Source organism: Nannospalax galili, unplaced genomic scaffold, assembly GCF_000622305.1.
Source record: "Nannospalax galili isolate Female #2095 unplaced genomic scaffold, S.galili_v1.0 scaffold2785, whole genome shotgun sequence".
NCBI classification, from domain to species: Eukaryota; Metazoa; Chordata; class Mammalia; order Rodentia; family Spalacidae; genus Nannospalax; species Nannospalax galili.
This window is the reverse complement of record NW_008353365.1, coordinates 244,497-265,936: the sequence shown is the minus strand read 5'-3', so window position 1 is coordinate 265,936 and position 21,440 is coordinate 244,497. Positions and strand designations below refer to the sequence as shown.

The window sequence follows — 21,440 nt, the reverse complement described above, 5'->3', positions numbered from 1 at the left end:
TTCAGTAGGAAGGGTTGTAATATGTAAAAGCATAACACATTCATTACTATGATTAAATAGTGTGTTAAAATACTGTTAAAATAGGGGCTGGAGAGATGGCTCTGCAGTGAAGGGCACCAACTGTTCTTGCAGAGGACCCGGGTTCGATTCCCAGCACCCACATGGCGGCTACGAACCATCCTTAACTCCAGTTTCAGGGGAATCCGAAGCCCTCTTCTGACCTCCGTGGCATTGCACGACACGGGTGCACTCACATACATGCAGGCAATACACTCATACACATAAAATAAAAATAAAAAATAAAAGATTTTTTTTAAAAAACAGTTAAAATAATATCAATTTTTATGTTTACTAATGAAGAGCATTTTTAATTGAACTTTCGTGACTTTCATACAATACGATGATATTGAGATTCCCCTCCCTAGTCACACCTCCCCTCATTGCCCGATTTAATGGACCCTATTATATACATATATCAAATCTATACAGTCTGATTTGTGTCTCCAATGTCCTTCAGTGTGGGTTCACCCACTGGAACCTGGTTAACCTACCAAGAGCCCCATCCTTGAAAGAGACTGACTTTCCCCCTCCCAGCAGCCATCGGTTTCGAAAATTTCCTTAGGTTGGTTTGGGGTTTCTTACCCACTTCCCCAGGTCTAGGCTGGGATGTTTTCTGATTTGAGCTGAATGGGACTTATACATGCTGTCACTATTGCTGTGAATTCATGCGAGTAACTGACCAGGCAGGCATTTGAGAAAGTTCAGGGACTACCAGTCAAGATGTTGGTAATGATCAAATTTTATACAAGCATTATCAGTACAACACTGTTTGAAAAAAAAAAAGTAACCACATGTGTTTAGTAAAATGTAAAAAGATCAAATTAAATGACTCTCTGAAAACTAAAACACCAATAGACGATCACAACCTTCCTGCAACTCTAACTCAAATACAGTTTCTTGGTATTTTTATGTTGTCAATAAAGCACATCCTTCTGTTTATACTGCTATATATTATGTGAAGACAGCCATAACGAGAGATGGTTCACAAGTTGGCCATAAGTCACCACAGTGAAAGGTGACTACACCCCTACCCCCGTGTCTTAGTTTGTTTCTTCGCTGCTGTGACAAAATACTCTGACCAGTACCAACTTGGGGAGGAAAGGGTTTATTTAGCTTACGACTCCCAGGTTGCAGTTCATAAGGGAGCCCAAGGTAGGAACTCAGGGCAGGAACTTGGAGGCAGGAGCTGGAGCATTGGCCATGAAGGAGCACTGCTTACAGGCTTGCTCCCCTGGCCCCTGCTCAGCCTGCTCTCTTATACAACACAGGCCCACCTGCCCAGGGGTGGCACCACCCACAGTGGGCTGGGCCCTCCCACATCACTCATCAAGAAGATGCCCCTCAGACATGGCCACAGGCCAGTCCAATAGAGGCAATTCCCCGATTGAGGCTCCCTCAACCCAGGTGTGTCAAGTTGACACTAAAGCCATCCAGCACACCCCGGGTCTCAGCTTAAGCTCAGTCCCTTTCTCCTCCTCCCCACTCCCTCCCACTGTACTGGCTCCTGGACTGCAGGATTCAGTGGAAATGGAAAGGGAAGAAAACCAGACAGACAGGGTCAGGCGGAGCAGCGGTGGATGAGAATCAAGCAAAGGGCAGGTCTTAGGAATTCATTAGCTCAGCAAGTGAAAACTGTAAAATGTGTTCTGTGACTCAGATGAAATTTCTCCTTGAACAATTTTGGTTGTAGAGCATATGGTTATACATCCAACTTAAAAGTATCATTTGGATTATTTCAAAAGCGGTCTCAGATGAGTTGGCAAGATGATTCAGTGGGTAAAGGCACTTGCTGCCAAACCTGTTGACCTGAGTTCGATCTCTGGGACCCACATGGTGAAAAAAGTGAACCCACCCCAGGCACATTGTCCTCTGACCTCCACATATATGCCATGGCATGTGTATGTGCATACACACATACACAAACATACTATAGATAGATAGATGATGATAGATAGATAGATAGATAGATAGATAGATAGATAGATGATAGATGATAGATAGATAGATACATAGATACATAGATAGATGATAGATGATAGATGGTAGATAGGTAGAAGATAGATAGATGATAGATAGATAGATAGATAGATAGATACATAGATACATAGATAGATGATAGATGATAGATGGTAGATAGGTAGAAGATAGATAGATGATAGATAGATAGATGATAGATAGATGATAGATAGATACATAGATACACAGATACAAAGATAGATACATAGATACATAAATAGATAGAAGATAGATAGATAGATGACAGTTAAATGATAGATGATAGATAGGTAGATGACAGATGACAGATAGGTGATAGACAGACAGATAGATGACAGACAGATGGTAGATAGATGATAGATTATTGATAGATATAGATAGATGATGGATAGACATATAGATGTATACATAATACGTACATACATGAATGGATAGATACACAGACGGACGGACGGACGGACAGACGGACAACAGTTAAAACGCGATCTTGGAACTAACCTCGTTCGGCTCCTCACCACCTTTCACTTGGCTCTCGCTCATCTCTCCATTCTCGTAGTTGCCGCTTTTCTCAACCCACAACTCGGATTTTTCTACAGTCAGTCGAAGTTGGTCTAGATCTGCCTTGATCTGCTTGTAGTTATCGACATCTTGGTTCGACACCAGTAACTGCACCTGAACACAGAAGACTTTCGGTCTTGATGCCTGGTGCAGGTTTCTGCTCTCCCACTTCCTGTGTGCCGACCTCCACACATTCGTTAGTTTGGGTTCAGCATCTCTACAGCATTCTCGAACATTTACATGTATATTGACCATAAAAACTTACTTGGAAGTGTCCATTAACCCCAACCAATGTATTCACACATGAAAAGCAATTTTAAAACTTGTGTCCTTGCAAAACTTTTCAAACTGCTGAAAAGTAATTTAACATAAAAGACAGTCTAACTCTACTTCACAGCTGATGTTAATTTTTCTGAAATTCTGTATATCCATTTCACAGAATAAACAACAGTTTCAAAGCTTGAGAGCCACTCAGTTTGTAAACTTTCATATATTATATGGAATATAAATATAGACATAAAATACCTGCATCTACATGGGCACCATTTAACGGTTTCATATTTGTTAGCATATTCCTGCAAAGATTCCTAATAAGGGTCCAGACTTCACCAAATATATTAAATATTAGAGAACTTCCCATTAGCACAACTAATAATTTTAAGAGTAACATGTTCTTCCGAGACCACAGAGAAGAGGATTCAATCTGCACATTCATTTCTTTCAGATTTATGTTCTTTTTTAAAAATCACAAAATAGCCACTTATCAAATGTGTCAGTAAACAAAATCTTGGACCAAAATAACAGCACTGTCAACAAAATTCCTAATATGTCCCTGTCCCCAACACCTTTCTGAATCTCATTGACTATCATTTTTATTTATCAAACTAGGCATGTTGGTGTACACCTGTAATCCCAGCACTTGGGTGGCAGAGGCAGAAGGCTTGACACACATTCAAGCACAGCTTAAACAACATAATGAGTGCCAGGCCAGCCTGTGCTACACAGTGAGAACCTGTCTAAACAACAGTAGTAAAAAGCTCCCGAGGAACGCAGCCTCGGCCGCTGTGCAACCGACGGTCAGACAGCGGGTTATAAACACTTTCAGGGTTTGAAGGTCACTCAGTAGTATGTGATTTTCCTTTGTGCAGAGTTAAGAACTGAACCCAGGCCTGCACACGCTAGGCAAGCACTCTCCCGCAGAGCTGCTCACCGCCCCCGGCTCACCTGTTTGAAGGCCTGCAGCACCTCGGCTCTCTGGCTGAAGTGCTTGAACAGCAGCTGTAGGGCTCCCGACAGCAGCGGAGCGTAATCGTGCATGATCAGGTGGATGAGGACACGTAGGAATGTCCTGCCGCCCTCATCATCGAGCTGAACAGGAGTCTTTTCCTTCCTGTAAGACCCGAAGCGACTGTGAAGCCCCACACTCACACAGCATCTGTATTAAAGCCATTTCAGTTGTATCTGTGCTCACACTTGTACTCTGTGTCCGCTCAAATCAGGAAATGAAGGGAACAATGACAAACGGGCTCCTCAGCAACCCAGGAGACCAAGGCACAGGTAGAGCCAGCACCCTCCTCCCTCCCTCCCTTTCCATCCTCTTTCCCTCCCTCCTTCCAAGACAAGGTCCCCTAGAACTCCGGATCTTACAGCTCCGTTAAGTCTTAATTCTTGTTTGCCTTTCCTTTTAAATATTCATCAATATTTTTATTTCATGTGTATGAGTGTACTGCCTGCGTGTAGGTAGGTACACCCATGTTGTGCAATGACTGCAGAGGTCAGAAGAGGGCATCGGATACTCCGGAACTGGAGTTACATACGGTTGTTAGCCACCATGTGGGTGCTGGGAATAGAACCCAGGCCCTCTGCAAGAGCAGCCAGTGCTCTTAACTGCTGAGCCGTCTCTCCAGTCCCAGCCTTTCTTTTTTAAGAAGGGAGGAGCAAAAAGCTTAGAATAGCTGTGTTTTCAGTTTCACATTTCAAGCCTGTAACAGGAGTGGAAACTAGAATCTCAGTAATTCTGAGATATTTTGCTTTTTCATTTTGATTGATTGCTGTTATTTTGTTTCAAAAAAATATATATATATATGACAAAGACCAAGTAGCAATGGAGGGTCACGCCACGGGTGGTCACGTGACCAGCCGCTCAGCTCTTTAATCGTGGATGCTTCCGAACTACAGAGAATAGCTTGATTTCTCACCTATAAAGTTAATGACATCAAAAGAAGTTTCTTTCTTGGCTCAACTGCCTAAGATTCAGGGAAGCAATGTTTTACAAGACACAGGACATTTCTATCAGGGGAGCTAAAGGGCATTCGTGTCCTAAGGTTGTCTGAGGGAAGAAGGCAAAGAATTCAGGGAAAGTTCAATACTCGGATCTCACAGCTCACAGCCTTTTTGAAGCTGATCTAAAGAGTTCTGCCTTCTCCTCTAGAGTAAATTAGAAGTTTTATTTCTGCAGAAATTATGCTAGCAGCAGTTGGAGGGTCTAAAAATGTATAAAGTAAGGTGAATGATACCAAATTACCAATAAAATTCTAGGTAAAATATACTCACAAATAAGATGAAGACCCATAGCCTTACCTTCCAGCAAACATGGTCTCTGCCTGAGCAGTAATCTCGTCGGTGTCAGGGATAACAGCTGCAGAGACACGTGGTGAGGTTTAGTCTCTATCTCGTCCTAACCCTCACCCTCGGTACTCGTCTTCACACTGCGCTACCTGAACACGTTTGCCTTAGCACCTTTGCACCACCAAATGGCACTTACTTAATAGCTTGGAAAACTACAATGCACTTCCACTTAAACGTAAGCATTTAAAATGAAAGTTTCTATTTATTTATTTAGGTGCTGCATATCGGACCTGGGGCCTCAAACATACTCTTCCCACTTTTAGTGCAAACTGTACTTAAAACTATCAGAAAATCAAAGGGTATCATTTACAAAAGTGCCTCTTACCTATATATGTGTGCACACATGTACTTGACATATCAAATATACATGTGTTTGCATAGATAAAAATAACATACACATCACCTAAACTGGTAATGGCATGGAGGAGCAATTTTTAAATATGTTTTTGATTCATTTATTTTTATTTTATGTGTATGAGTCTTTCGCCTGCATGGATATAAGTGTGCTCATGTCGTGCAATGCCTGCAGAGGCCAGAAGAGGGCGTTGGATTCCCCTGGAACTGGAATTACAGATGGCTGTTAGCTGTCATATGGATGCTGGGAACTGAACCCAGGTCCTCTGTAAGAGCAGCCAGTGCTCTTAACCACTGAGCCACCTCTTCAGCCCCAGAAGAGCACATTGTTTTTTGGCACAGTCTCCCTAGTCACAGCCCACATGAAGTCACGATGTGAATTAGGGTGGCCTCAATCTCACAGAGATCCACCTGCCTCTGCCTCCACAGGGCTGGGATTAAAGGTGCACAGCGCGGCATTGGACAAACACTGTTGCTTTATGTCCAAACACGGCCTTTTTCACCTAAGCTTGCTTCTTCTAAAATTCTCCTTCTCAGGCTGGGCATGGTGGCGCACACCTTTAATCCCAGCACTTGGCAGGCAGAGGCAGGCAGATTTCTGTGAGTTCAAGGCCCAGACTCCTGGTCCTTGGCACATGAGATGGGTTGGCTAGAAACATTTTAGGTAGCCTCAAAAAAAAAAAAAAAAAAAAAAAAAAAAAAAAACTCTTGTGGAGCATATGACCGGCCATCATTCTTTCTGTTGTGGTTTTGTTTTTTTGAGACGGGGTCTCACTATACCACCTCAGCTGTCCTGGAACTCACCATGTAGACCAGGCTAGCCTCAATCTCACAGTGATCCACCTGCCCCTGCCTCCTGAGTGCTAGGATTAATGGTGAGCACCACCATGCCTGACTCATGATTCTTTACCATACCCCCACACACTGACATTTTGAAGGTATCTTTACCAAGAAAGGCTGTTCAAATGGTAATTAAGAATTCATTTCTCAAGGCTGGAAAGATGGCTCAGAGGTTAAGAGCACTGGCTGCTCTTCCAGAGGACCCGAGTTTCAAGTCCCAGCACCCACACGGCTGCTAACAACTGTCCGTAACTCCAGTTCCAGAGGACCAGGGGATCTGACGCCTTCTTCTGACCTCCTTGGGCATTGCACAACATGGGTGCATTTACAAACGTGCAGGCAATACATTCATACACAGAAAACAAAAAAAAATTTTTAATAAAAAAGAATTCATTTCTCAACTCCAGAGCATAAAAAGAGAGGAAAGAGAAGAAGCATTCTCCCCAGAAACGAATGCCTCACACATACACAAGAGGAAAACCGTTCAGTCCAACGGAGAGAGGGTTTTCTGGGGTGCCCTCGACCTGCACTCTGCTACTTTACTGACACTCAGAGCTCAAGTTTCCAGAAGTCTGGCTTCTGGGAGCCAATAATTATTATGTTCCGTCAGTGCGGCCGCCAGCAAGGCCTTCTGGTTCTTCCTCCATTCCTGGAAACGGCCCTTCAGGGCTCTGTACTTCTGGGAAGCTGATTACTGGCCCTGTTACAGAGGTGCCAGGACGGGCTGCTCACTGTGGCCCAAAGCTCTCCATCTACCTGGCAGCCTGCCTCCGGGCAGACACGGAGAGTGGGGCACCTGGTCTGGTCCCTGTTCCAACTACACTTGTCAATGAATCATTCTTGTCAAACTGATGGACGGACACAGAAGACATCACAATGACTTCCCTATGAATACAGACTCCAGCCTCAGGAAGAGAATTTTGTGAACTGGCTGACTATTTCCTAAGAGGTCATTTCCAGCCCTGAGTGCCCTGGTCTATCCAGGAAAATGGTGACTGGATGTATTTCTTAGTTCCAACAAAGTCCATTCCACAGTTGCAAAATTTTTACAGCATTTTTGTGCTTTGGGGGAAGATATATTCCAAGTTTCAGAAGCAGAGTGACTTCATTCTTCTACTTTTTAAATGTGAGCTACAATTCCAAAGCAGATAGCCCAACGCCAGGCAATGCCACATGCCAGGCTCTGGGGAACGCCTCCCCTTTGTTCTCTAGACAGCCTGTGGCTTCCGCACAAAACACCTGTCCTGAACCGCAGCCGCATTGCTCTTTGATCTAGGCATGAAATTTTTTCTCGTATTTTCACCCAAAGAGCACAACGTTTAAAAGATTCAGACTCTGGAGTTGAAGAGACCTCAGGGGTCCAAGACTTTCAGGACTGTGATAGTCTGCACTGCCAACTTCCCTGGATTTAGAATCACCATGGAAACACACCTCTTGCTGTGTCTGTGAGTTTCCAGGAAGGTTTAACCCATGTGGGAAGACTCACTGACCTGGCTGTGGGCAGCACCAGCCCACAGGCTGGGGTCTCAGGCTAAATAAAAAAGGGGACGCAGGCCAAACACCAGCTCTCACCGCTCTCTGCTTCTTGACTGTGGACACAATGTAACCAGCTGCCTCAGGCCCCTGCTCCAGGGATCCCCGCCATGAGGACCCACATCCCCTCAAACTGTAAGTCAAGACAAGCTCTTCTTCCCTTAAGCTTACTTTTAGGTATTTGTCACAGCAGTTTGTAACCGATACAATGACCTAATTTAGCAAGTCGTTTGCCCCTCTGCCCTTGTTTTTCTCATCTGTAAAATGACACAATGAGCAGTAACTCGACATCGAAGAGCTGCTGACAAGGGGGACAGGTACCAACAAGATTTAACACAAATAACAGCAAATACCTTCCTGGTCTTCCCAGGCAAGCTATTCAACACTGCCTTAATTCTACTTACTGGAGATTGTGTCATTTTCTGGCGTAGAAATAGTTTTTGCACTTTAAGATATGAAAAGTGACCAGGTTCTTTTCCTTTAAGATTTATTATTTTTATTTATCTGTGCCTATATGAGTTTTTCTGTACCATGTGCATGCAGTACCCACAAAGGCCAGAAGAGGGTGTGGCATCACTGGGAACTGGAGTTCCAGGCAACTGTGAGCCACCATGTGGCTGCTGGGAACCAAACCTGGGTCCTCTGGGAGAGCAGCCAGTGCTCTTAACCTCTGAGTCACCTCTCTAGTTCCAACACCCAGGTTTTAAAAACATCAGAATGCAAACAATAAATATAGACACGGAGAAGATACCTGATGGTAACAAGGTGTCAGGAGAGCCGTTGGCAGAGACATCAGCATTATCGCTGCTCTCTCCAAATTCCTTCTTGTATATGGACAGCATGTATGAGATCCTGTAGTCCAGCCTGACGCTCAGGATGAACTAGGAGAAACACAAAATGGGAAACTTGGTTCTATTAGCACAGTACTTCCAGACCCCACCCTTTACTGAGATGAAACAATAGTCAGCACAGCATTTAGAAATACAAGTCATAGACCAGTAAGACGGCTCCTTACCAATCAAGCCTGACAACCTAGTTGGATCTGAAGAGCCCACGTAGAAATGGAAGAGAGAACTCACTCCGCAAAGTTGTCCTCTGACCTCCATACACATGCTATGGTGCTCATGCACCCCCCAAAACACACACACAGTAATTTTTTTGATGCAAGTCGTGACATAGAGCAACCACACAGCTGTCAATGTTCTAAATGTTCCAATCAGAGACTTTATTTGTAAACCTCACCCCCTAGCTGCCCACATATTTTTGTTAGCATTAAGCTAAAGGAAAGGATACATTTTCATTAGTCAGGGTCAGCGAAAGAAGCACACAGTCAGTTTCATTATTTTTTATGATTGGGTTTTTTTTTTTTCATTTTGGATTTGTTTGTTTGTTTGTTTGAGACAGGGTCTCATGTAGCCCAGTTGGCCTCAAACTCATTATGCACCAGAGAAAGAACTCTTAAATTCATGATCCTCCTGCCTCCACCTCCCAGATGCTTGGATTACAGGTGTATGCCACCAAATGTGGCATGCATCCATTTTTAGAAACAAGGACATCTGACTCCCCACCATCCTTCTCTCAACATTCCACGCTGTTGTGAGTCTGGATGAAAAAGTATTGCCGACGTACTCCCACGCACACTTGCGCTCCTCCTTAGCTACGAGAAAATCCTGGAGCTTCTTTCTTGCACAGAAAGGCTGAGATTTCAACTGCTATAGAGCTGATGTGGCTACGCTGCAATCCACCAGAAACCAGGCCAGGCCAGCTAAAGTGCTGGCCGCTGGGTGCTCTGAACTTCTCCTTGTCGTGGTTCCTTGGGTTTCTGCTGGCATTGTCTCACTGGCTGGAGTACTGATGAATAACGTATCCCATAATGCTCCAGCTCTTTTGGGAGCCCTGGGGAAGCCAGAAAGAGTGCTAACTGAGCTGGAAAGCAGATGACATCACTGTCATCTGATAAGGAAATTACACAGAAGGCCTAACACAGCTCAGAACAGGCCTAAGGCTGTCAGTCGGATGTGCTCTGGGTTAGAGTGGATTTTAGTCGGCATCCACCTAATTGTTTGCTGGGTGTAATGACTACCTGTATCTCCTATGGTCTCACAAGGGTCTCATTAGAACAGGGAGCCAAATGGTAACCTGAGCTCCAGGGAGACTGGCCTTCATGGTATCCGCTGAACTCATCTCTCAAGGCCTGGGCTATATGTCTTCCCAACCTCCCTCCAAGGCGCTCAGTTCCCAGAATCTTCTGTTCCACGGTCACTGTTATCACCCACAGTTTCCATCATGCATCCTCAGGGTTGTTCATAGAGTCTACTTTACCCTGAGTATCCTTCTCCTCCACTCCATGAGAACAAGCTTCTGAGCCCCACCAAGGTGCACGGTGCACTCTTTTTTAAATGATGCCTGCACTGATTCTCCAGGCAATATCTCCCTCCCTCTCCCTCTCTTTCCACTCCCCATCCCTCTGCCTCCCTCCTACACCTTCCCGGCCCCCCGCCCCTCGTTGCTGGATCTATCTATATGCTGTATCCAGGGGGAAGCAGCCCCATGTCAGCCACTCTTGGTTAAGTTCACCCACATCTATTAGCTGGGTGCTGAGGAAGGTGCCATAGTATATAAAAGGTGCCCAGGATGTAAATCTGGATCTTAAAGAGCTTATCATCCAGAAAGAAGATAACCAGCACAGCTACTCCTAGATCCACTTTCTACAAACACAACAACACACACTGGGTGAAAAGACTCCAGTTAATGAGGGATTTTCAGTGGGGATCGCAGACCAACCCTGGTAACAGCGGACTAAGAAAGGGCCCAAGGGGTGCTCCTGAAGCAGGAGGGTGAGGACAGACGCTTGTAGAACTTTACTTCATAAATATAACCAAAAGGAAAACTCGCCTTCTTGAGTGTATCTAATTATAAAAATAAATATAAGGTGTAAGGTCAAGAAGAAAGGGAGGAATACAGCAAGACAGATAAATGCTGGGCATAGTGGCTCACACCTGCAATCCCAGCATTCCTAGCACTCAGGGGCTGAGGCAGGAGGACAGCCATGAGTTCCAAGCCAGCTTGAGTTATATAGTGAGTTCCAAGCCAGTCAGGGCTACAGAATAAGACTTTGTCTCAAAGTTAAAAAGATAAAACCAAACAAAAGGACAGAGAAAGAGATTATAGATGGCCAGAGACTAAGAATCAAAAGATATCCCCTGAGGGGAGGGGGGAGGGGGTTAAATGGGAGAATGGATGGCAAGACCCTGAGGGACAAGAGCCACAGAGCAAAGAGCAGCCAGGGAACGTGGCTGCGAAGAATCTGTTGACAGACATTCTGGGAAAGAAGCCAGGCGAGGGCATTGCAGACTCTGTGACACCGAGGAGATGCTGGGTCAGACAGCAAACTGAGGCTCACGGAAAATTCACCAAGCACTGGGGGATCCAGAAATGAAGCAGTGTGATGGCCTTGGAGTGCCACCTCCCCACCTGTGAGGGGCAACTCTGCTGTAACTGGGGGAGAAAAGGTCACGGCTTTAGAGGTGGCGGCACAGCAGGGTGAGGTTGAACTGGGCACTCGTTGGGGTCCCAGGTCAGGTGGTCACTTCCCTTTTCAGCTTCAGGGTCGGGAAACATTGAGGGTTCAGGGTCATGAGCACAGGGTTGGGAAGCCAGCCAACATTTCTCAAGACTCAGCCTTTGGAAATCCTGCAGGAACTGGGAAATGTCTTATGATTATAAATCTAATTACTGTGAATGAAAGATGTGCAGACCCTTCCAGGATTGCTGACCCACTTCTGGTAGCTCAGTCTACATTACACGATGATGAACGATTTGGTAAACTGAATTCAGACTCTTAAGAGATTCTTGAAAGTGCCAGGCTCCATTCTCCAATTCTGGAATCAACGCTGTAATGAAGGTCTCATAAACCTGCTTCTCAAATTTACCCAAAACAGAAAATGCTAGGAATTCATAGCCACAGTATGAGAGGTCTAATCACTAAAGCAGGTGCATGGAATAACTGATCTTGTTAAACTGATAAAGCTATTAAACTTGGCTAACTTAATCCCCTCCCCAAAAAAAAAGTTCCCAGACCCTCAGAAACATAAAGAGAGGTGGTCATTTATATAAAATAACAAAAACAATGATTAACAGGTTTAGTTAATAGTGATTTGGGGAAGAAGGAGACAGGGTCTTATTATGTAGCCCTTGCTGGCCTTGAATACATAGAGATCCTCCTGCCTCAGCCTCCTGAGTGCTGAAATCATGGGCTGTCTCTCCATGTCCACCATAAATAAAAGTTTTGAGTTTTCTGTAACAACAACTCTGGATACATGAAATGTATGAATGTTTCATTCCATTAAAACTTGAAAATACTGGGATCCAACCATTAACTTTGCTTGCTTTAAAATTCTTCTTAAGTGAAGGAAAAACTCAATCAGGGTCATACTTACTAAACAAGTACGCATGGCAGTTTATCAACCTCAAAGTAACTCTGCAATCGCTTGATGCCATTCTTAGTACATTTCATGGGAATGAACCAACAGGGCTGTTAGATAGCATCTATGAGAAATTTCTTACCCGCTTTGCCCTTCACTTGAAAAATAAAAATAGACCAATAGCATTTCAGGATATTTATACAGCAAAATCAAGTGTAATGGCTGAGATCTGTGATTTTAGTACTCGGGAAGCTAAGGCAGGAGATTTGTCACAAGTTCCATGTCAGCCTGTGCTACAGAGCCTGGTTCCCAAACACACACACACACACACACACACACACACACACACACACACACACTCACACATACATGCAGACTCACACTCACACATGGTGACATGGAACACAGCTTATGTGAAAACCAGTAAGCAAAGCGACACCTCTACTGTGGAGTCTGGACGCGCGACACACCTGCAAAATCTCGATAATCTTCAGCTTAGTGTCCATTACAGTCACATCCTCGGGCTCACTGGAGCTGGCCTGCTTGCTGGGGTGGACGCTGGGCTGCACGTCGGGCACGCTCACTGGGAAGATGGAGCCTCTGCTGAGCACCATCTGAGTCATCATCTCTCCCACCCCGTGGATGGTCCTCATGACGTTGTTACCTGTCAGGAGAAGGGGCCTCAGTGGATGGATGCAGCACCTGGGTGGCCACATCGCACAGTCTATTCATTTTGTTATGGGGACTTGGTCACAGTCATTGTATCCTCACTTGTAACCCCTACACCTTAAAGCTCCTGCATATCAGTGTGATAGGTAATGGGCCTTATTATGTTGCAGAAGGGCCTGATCTGGATATGAAAGTGCCAACAAACCTCAGTGCACCATCTGGAGAGCCACAGCTGAGATCTCATTCAGACTGGGAACAGGACACAAAGGCATTCTTAGGGTTCAGCTCAGCGGTGGAGTGCTGGCTAGTAAGAGTGAGATCCACCAGTATGGAGGAGGAAGAGGATGGGGGAGGCAGAGGAGGAGGGGAAGGGGGAGGCGGAGGAGGGTCAGCCCTCCTCTCTACTTTTGCAGATGAAGATACTACAGAGCCTTACAAAATGACAGATTAAAAAGAAGTAGACATTTCTCTGAAAATGCTTCCCAATGTGCACCCAGAGTGTGTTCTTGGTATCTGTGAGCTCCAGATCAGGTCCATCCACAGGATACTATATGCTATCACACCAATACACCCTAGCTTTTAAATAATGAACAGCAACAAAAAAGGTTTTAATCTCTAAAACACATTGAATTACAAGTGGAGGTTCACAGATTGTGACCAAGTCCCCATAACCAAATTAGGAAGGTTCTTTTTTCCTCTCTGTAAAATGCTCGAACCCTGAAGTTTTAAATCCTGAGCAGCTGGGCAGAGTGGATGGTACCAGTCTCCCTGATCACTCAAGGCTGAAGCAAAAGGATCAATAGAGCCCAGGAGTTCTAGGTCAGCCTGGGCAGCATAATGAGAGGCTGCATCAAAAGCAAAAAAGAGAAGGAGATTTTAAAGCTGCAAAGAGCACATGCTTTCCTTGGAAACACAGAGAAAACCCCAACAAACCCTGTGGTTTCAGCAGGTTTACTTTCCTTTCATGGCTGGTTTTAGAAGTGGCTTAATGCAGCCATAAAGTAACAGACCCCCCCCCCGAACTGCACTCTAAACACCCTGCCATGGCTCACCCCAAACTGTTTTGTTTCAATTGATTTTTATAGAGAGCCTTGAGATTATCATCTTGACCGGTCCAAAATGGTAAAACCACCTGCCCCTTGCTTGAGCATCGGCAGGTCAGCTGTGTGACCTTTCGACACCAGAGGGCAGCAGATCCAACCAAGGGACATTTTCTGAACAGGCCTCCCATGAGGGATAGGAAGTGTGTTTACACATGTGCAGGCCACCAACATGGCACTTCCTAGTCTCCAACCACCTTTCCTCAAATCTCAAATCACCATTTTATTTTCCCATAAATACCTGCAAACCCCATCCTCAGAGAGTGGACTGGAGACTGGCGGCCTAGTCAATAAACTCTTTTTCAAAACTCACAGCCTTCGTAATTGCCAACACAGCATGGTGGTAAAAGGTCCTGGCTAGATACCAACAGTGCACAAACCATCAAATGCCAAATTCTAGCATCCCCACGCTCTACGCAAGCCAAGGGTTTTTCAGTTTTGCTTTTACTGAGAGAGCGAGAAATGGGATTAAAGTGGATTAAAGGAAAACAACTTGTCATCTGGGGAGAAGTCTGAATTGTCCAATAGGCATCCATTCACTCTTCTAATTTGAACAGAAAACCATTACTAAGACCCCCCCACACACACAAAAACTCCTGTGTGAGGTTATTGTAGGTAACAATCAGGGCTGGAGAGCTGGCTCAGTGTTAAGAGCACTGGCTGCACTTGCAGAAGACCGAGGTTCAGTTCCCAGCACCCACATGATGGCTAACAACCACCCATCACTCCAGTTCCAGGGTACCCAACATCCTCTTCTGAACTCCACTGGCATTGCACAACATGGATGTACTTACACTCATGCAGGCAATACACTCATACATATAAAATAAAAACAATCATAAAATATTTTTTTAAAAAGATAAATAGGTAACAATCATGTGTTCCATGAGGAACAGCAGTTCTGTGAGTGGTCTATATTTTCCTGAGTTTGACTTTTCATTCGTTTCCCACAATTTCAGGATTCACACCACAGTCAGTCAGTCGTCAGTCAGTCAGTCAGTCAGAGGGTCTGCTGTCACTCCCAGGACTTAAGTTCCATCCAGACTGGTTCCCACTTCGTAGTTCCTACAGGCAACCAGGATTCAAAAGAATGCTTGCCCTTCCCCCTGCGGACAGTGGTCTCAAATGTTGCCTGAAGCAAAGGCCTAAGAGTCTGGCAAAGAATATTCCCTTCCCTAAGTGGAGGGGCTCAAAGAAAGGAAGAGGGGACTGAGACGAGGGAGACGAACCTCTCAGCAATGAAAGAATGTAAACTGTGGGGTTACCTACAGGAATGAAGGACAAACAAATAAAAATAAACGACTTTAAAGGTGACAGAAGAGAGTGTGCGTGGGCCACTGTGAAAAGCGGAATAATTTTTAAAACTCATTGTCTTCTCTATATGTGAAATCAAAGCTAAAAAAAGAGTTCTCCAATAACACATTTTTGGATGTGTTAGGGTGCACAGAAGAGCAATAATTTCGCTAACATGGCATATTCTAGGTAGAAATTGAATTGGATTTTCATTTTGAAGGCCTGGGAACTTTTGTTACGTTGCTACTTGTATAACCAAAAATGAAAACAAGGGAAAAATACATTAAGAATAATTTGCAAGCTTAGACAAAGTTGCAGTAAAGAGACCACCTTCTATTCTCTATCAGAATAACCTCAAGGCAGAATGCTCCATTGTCTGTAATTCTCAAACAACCCTAACTGAGTATTTCCAACACACTGTAGGCTCATGGTTTGCAAGGAGGCAATGCGGCTTGGGTCACTGCTTTTACGTCACTGATGTCCAACCAGTACCTTTCCCCCACTGCCGATTTGAGTGTGTATATGTGCTAGCCTCCAAGGGAAGCTCTCACCACTAATGTACAACAGGCCTCTTTGTTATTCTTACCCCTGGTTGACGAAGAAATCCGTGGCACCCACAGTATCTGCATCTTATTTAGATTTGCATGGAAAATAATCACTTAATCCAAATGATTATTGCAAAGAAAGTTAGCCCAGACAATTCCTTCTCCAAATATAGATCCTGTCACCAACAAATTAAAATTCTGAGGCCAGAAGTGGCCTAATGTGTAACACATGTTGCCGCAGAGATGGGAGGGTTGGTTCCCACCCCACCACATCCTCACATGCCTGTGGCACATGGCATCACAGAACTCTCCTGACATTTCCATGTATGGCCAACTCAGAGATCTCCAGTTCAAAGCTGCTGTGTTTTCTGCATGTTCCTGATGGGATAAGAAGTGCTTAAGTTGTGAACTTTGCAGCTTTAAACATTAACAGTTCAACACTGCACAAACACAGTCATGTGAAGCATCCAGCGTCCACCAAACTACAGGAAAAGTTTCTAATTCTACACTGTACTGGTAAGTCCAAGGTGATCGGCCCTCAACTTTACGAAGATGCTCACTACTTCTCGACCGTAATTAGATAACACTTAGAGCTTTTCTCTGGAAAAACACCACTTAGAAGTTCAATTCTTCTGTTTTTTCATAATTAGCACGGCAACCAGAATTTGTACTTAATAAAGTACGTGTGTTAAAGAAATCTGAGAAAACAAGAATCATCTTTGCGAAGTTAAAAGAAAAAGGAAGGAACAGCTTAGAAGAAAGGCAGGCCCTAATTCCTTAAGAGAACGGCTGGGAAGTGAGACCAGGATGCTGAGGAGCATGGTTTGAGAAGGCCTGGCCTGCCATGCCTTGACCTTGGCTTGGCCTGGCCTTGGTCTTGGCCTTGCTTTGGATTGCTGTGCTTTGTTTTTATTGTTCTAAAGAGTGGAAATTGTTATTGAGTATGTTAAAGCTGTAATGAAATGCTTCTTCTGAAAAATAAAAAAAAATTTTAAGAAAGAGTCAAGTTTCTCTTACCGATTTTGGAACAATGAAAAGCAGTAAGAATCACTAGTAATTGCATCGATTAACAGGAAGTAGGAGACTGAACAGAATCTTGACTGAAATTTATCTGTGGCCTGTTGGTATTTTCTTTATTTGAAATCCTCTTTAGGACACTATCTTTCTATTAGAAATGCTTTTCTCTTATGAACACAAAAGAACTAAAATGATCATTTCAATTTTCCTGTCATTTAGATTTCAGATTTCGAAAACATTCACCATGTTTATGAGCTAAAAGACATTTGATTTGATGAATGATCATTCACAGCCATTTAATTGTTGTGTGATAACTAAAGTCACAGTGATGCTCTATAATAACAGAAACCGGAAACAGTTCATCCAAACTATTCTTGTTTTTCCTGAGATACCTTTCGCTAACTGGACTGGAACAGGTGCATCTGCCACTATAATCTGACGCCCTCTTCTGGCCTCCGCAGGCACTACACAGCATGGATACACTTACATACATGCAGGCAAAGCACACATATACTTAAGAATAAATTACTTTAAAGGCTAGGGATGTAGCTTAGTGGTAGGGTGCTAGCCTAGCATTTATGAAATCTTGGGTTCTATACTTAGTGAAAGAGACAGAGAGAGAGAGGTGGGAGGGAGAGAGAGAGAGAGAGGAGGGAGGTAGGGAGGAATGGAGGGAGAAGAAATCCCCATTAAAACTATACGTAAAATATGGAATTACTGTTTGCCATTAATTATGTGATTAATTTGCTCACGTTCTCAAGTGAGCACACCCAGCAGCTTTTATTCTATATAAATGACTACATTCTCTTACAGCATTTTGCTTATGCTACATGACTCATAGACAACCCTGCTCAGAAAGTATTCCCAGAGTAACTAACACAGCTGGCTGCGTATCAGGGACATCTGGGGTGGGTGGGCAGAAGACAAGCAGAGGTGCTGATGACATGTTGGGAGAACACGAAGCACATCCACCAATGAATTTTAAGAGCAAGTTCGGATGAGCAAGATGAGATGGACATAGCACCACACGTGGTACATGAAATGGCTTGGGATTTTTTATTTTAATTTGAGGAGATCACCTTGGGGCTGGAGAGAGAATTCATCAGATAAGCTTGCATACTGTTCTTGCAGAGGACCCAGCACCTACATCTGGCAACTCACAACCATCTGTAACTCCAGTTCAGAGGCCCTCTTCTAGCCTCTGCGGGTACTGCACACATATGGTACACACACATATATTCAGGCACATACCAGTGCACCAAATTAAAAACAAAAATAAACTTTTCCAAAAAGAAAGAATAAAATAATATGTGCAAAAAATCCAAGAAGAATAAAAGGTACCACATAGGGGCTGGAGAGATGCTCAGCAGTTAAGAGCACTGGCTGCTCTTGCAGAGGACCTGGGTTCAATTCCCAGCACCCACATGACAGCTAACAACTGTCTGTAACTCCAGTTCCACAGGATCTAAAACTCCCTTCTGACCTCCACAGGCACTGCACAACACAGGTACACATAAAATAAAAATAACAAATAAAAAACTTTTTAAAGATACCATATAAATGTAAGGCGTTCCTTTAAAATAAAAAAGACATGCAGACTTTGGCGGTACTCTGATAAACTATTTAATAGCTTCCATTAATTAGTAAGGTTCTCACATTACTAATAAGTATGTGATGTCATCAATAATCACAGCTCCCTCCTGGTTGCCTAGAATACAATATGACTGACACATAATACCCCTGCTCATAGGAGATGTCCTCCAAAGGCAAGGCATAAAGAGTGCCTGGGGAGCAGGTAACGTGACGCCTAATGTCCTTCATTCTAAACGCTCACTGAATGCAGTGTTTGGCTAGACTCTGTATAGATCTTAGGCTTCCAAAAGCTTAGAGATGGAAAAAGGCAAACCCACCAAACAGCATATACATCAAGTATAGAGATATTGTCCTTTAGCCTCCAGTCACCTGTGAAGGGAATCGCACGTTAAGGACTTCCCAAATCGGACTGGCATGTCTATAAAGGATTGTTGGTTGATGGGAAGGTCCAGCCCACTCTGGGTAGCACCAGCCCTATGCTGTACAGGAAAGCCTGTGCTGTACAGGAAAGCTTGCTAGGTGTGCCAGAGTGAACCAGCCAGCTGCACTCCTCCATGGTTCTTAACCACACTTCCCTCGACGGGGACGACCTGGAAGGGTAAACGGAGCTGAGCCCTTTCCTCCCCAAGTCGGTTTTGGTCAGTGTTTCATCATAGCAACAGGAAGAAACCAGGACAGCTAACATCCATCTCATCTGAACATCATGTAGAATATGTGGGGAAAAAACTGCTTCTGTTCCCCCAGACTAGAGAAGTGTTCCTCAAAGGGGCCTGAAAGCGATTCCTAAAGCACAGTGGCTGAGCGCCACGGCTCACTTGGCTCTTACCGCTGTCAAACACTGACAACATCAGTGTTCCAAGCCTCAAGATTTTAATCTGCAAAACGAATCCTTAATTCTTCACAGCTGGCCTATAAGCCATGCATGGATTTACATGCTGTGCTGTGACTGCAATGTACCTTAGAGAGGATGCACATCTCAGATGTGAGGTCTGCAGTGTTCTCAGCAAGACACATGAACAGATAAACCACAGGCCACCGAGACTGGAGCATTCCCGCCACCCAGAGAGCTCCCTCACACCACTTCAGAGTCGATCCCCAACATCCCCCTCACCCCAACACCCAAAAAGCTCTTCTAGTTTCCCCGTCACTCACACAAACACAGGCAAAGGGAGCATTGTTGCCATTGTTTGACCTTTGGGGGGTGTGGCTCTGGTGTTCCGTTTTTTAAAAATGGTCTCGTGGAGCACTGGTTACAGTCATCCTCCTGCTTCAGACTTCCAAGTACTGGAATCATTGGTGTGCACCACACCAAGTTTCTGAATGTAGCACTCACATACAGGACTTTAGCTAACAATTATAGTCAAAAGTGCTTGTTAAGAAATCATTAATTAAACACAGAATAGCCTCTAGATTTTTCCCTTGTTCCTGCTCAACCGGGTCATTATAGTATTTCCCACTTGTCCCTAGGAGGTATGTCTCAAGACTCCCATCAGGTACTGAAACCCTGGATACTACCAATTCCTATATATAGAAAAGTTTTTCCATATAGATAAACGTATTATAAAGTCTTAATTTATAGATTTACAGATTAACAGTAGTTGAAAAAGCCAGAAATGGTGGCGTACACCTTTAATGCCAGCATTCAAGAGGCAGAAGCAAGTGGATCTCTTTAGTTTGAGGCCAGCCTGGGCTACATAGCAAGCTCCAGGCCGGTCAGGGCTACATAGTGAGACCCTGTCTCTAAATAAATAAGTAACCGATAGGACAAAAAAATTACAAAGTATATTATAATAATAAAAGTTATTTAAACTTTTTGAACTGAAAAAAAAAAGAAAAAGCCGGGCGTGGAGGCGCAGCCCTTTAATCCCAGCTGGGGAAACAGCAAGAGACAGAACTAGCAATGTCTCATTCTGATTAGGAAGACCTAAAGCACGTCACTTTAGACAACCAAGTTCTCATTCTCAAGAAATGGCGAGAGTTAAAGATACAGTCACTTAGAAGGGTCCTTGTGCCAGACTTTGGAGAGTGCCCAAACCGAGGGAAGAATCAGAACTCAGTTACAGGGAGAGAAGAGGGACCTCCACCTGCAGACACAGGTAGCTGGCAAAACTTTCAACTCTAATTAGAAGTCCATTTCTCAAACAAATCAAACACCCACTCATGTAGGAACGCAGCCTTTTTAAAAAACATCTAAACTCTACTTAATGAAATCACTGCAAATGAAATCAAAATTCTTAGTGAATATAAACTGTTTTGTGCTGAACCCTCTCAGGAAACTTGGGAAAGTGGGAAACAGATTCCCCACAGGGGTGTGTTGGTACACAAGTCCTGGAACTTGGAGGCAGAGGCAGGACAATCCTGAGTTTAAAGGCAGCCTGGGCTACATGGTAAAAGCTTGTCTCAATAAAAAACACAAAGGAAGGAAGGGAGGGAGGGGGAGGAGGGGACAAAGGGAAGGGGGAACCAGAGTCCTCAGGCATGAGAAAGTAACTGTTAAAGGACGCAGTACGATAACAGCATAAGGAGAATCAAATACAACGAGTGGATTTTGACTGTCGATTTGACTGGGTCACAGAAACACCTGTGGCATTAGTGAGACACACCTTTGGTTGTATTTACGCAGATATTTCCAAAGAAGATTAACTGAACGGGCAAGACCCACTCTGAACATGGGCAGCATAATCCAGTGGAATGATGTGAGCACCAGGCCCAAGATCCTGCCGCCACAAGCTAAAGTTCCTGGCAGGTGTTCAGTCCAAGGGATAATAAAACACTACTATAGGTACAGATAGATGGTAGATAAATGATAGATATACATTACAAATGATAAC

The 21,440-nt window shown here is 44.1% G+C and overlaps 1 protein-coding gene across 1 annotated transcript in view; it reads right to left on the bottom strand.

The window, feature by feature from the left end:
* LOC103748060 (inositol 1,4,5-trisphosphate receptor type 2-like) overlaps positions 1–21,440 on the bottom strand; it is a 94,325-nt gene that overhangs the window by 15,216 nt on the left and 57,669 nt on the right. Inside the window, exons 12-16 of the mRNA XM_029554795.1 lie at positions 12,863–13,056; positions 8,720–8,849; positions 5,194–5,251; positions 3,838–4,003; positions 2,554–2,727 (exon numbers count right to left, since the gene is read on the bottom strand). Of these exons, the coding sequence (XP_029410655.1) occupies positions 2,554–2,727; positions 3,838–4,003; positions 5,194–5,251; positions 8,720–8,849; positions 12,863–13,056 (722 nt within the window). The remainder of the gene's footprint in view (positions 1–2,553; positions 2,728–3,837; positions 4,004–5,193; positions 5,252–8,719; positions 8,850–12,862; positions 13,057–21,440) is intronic.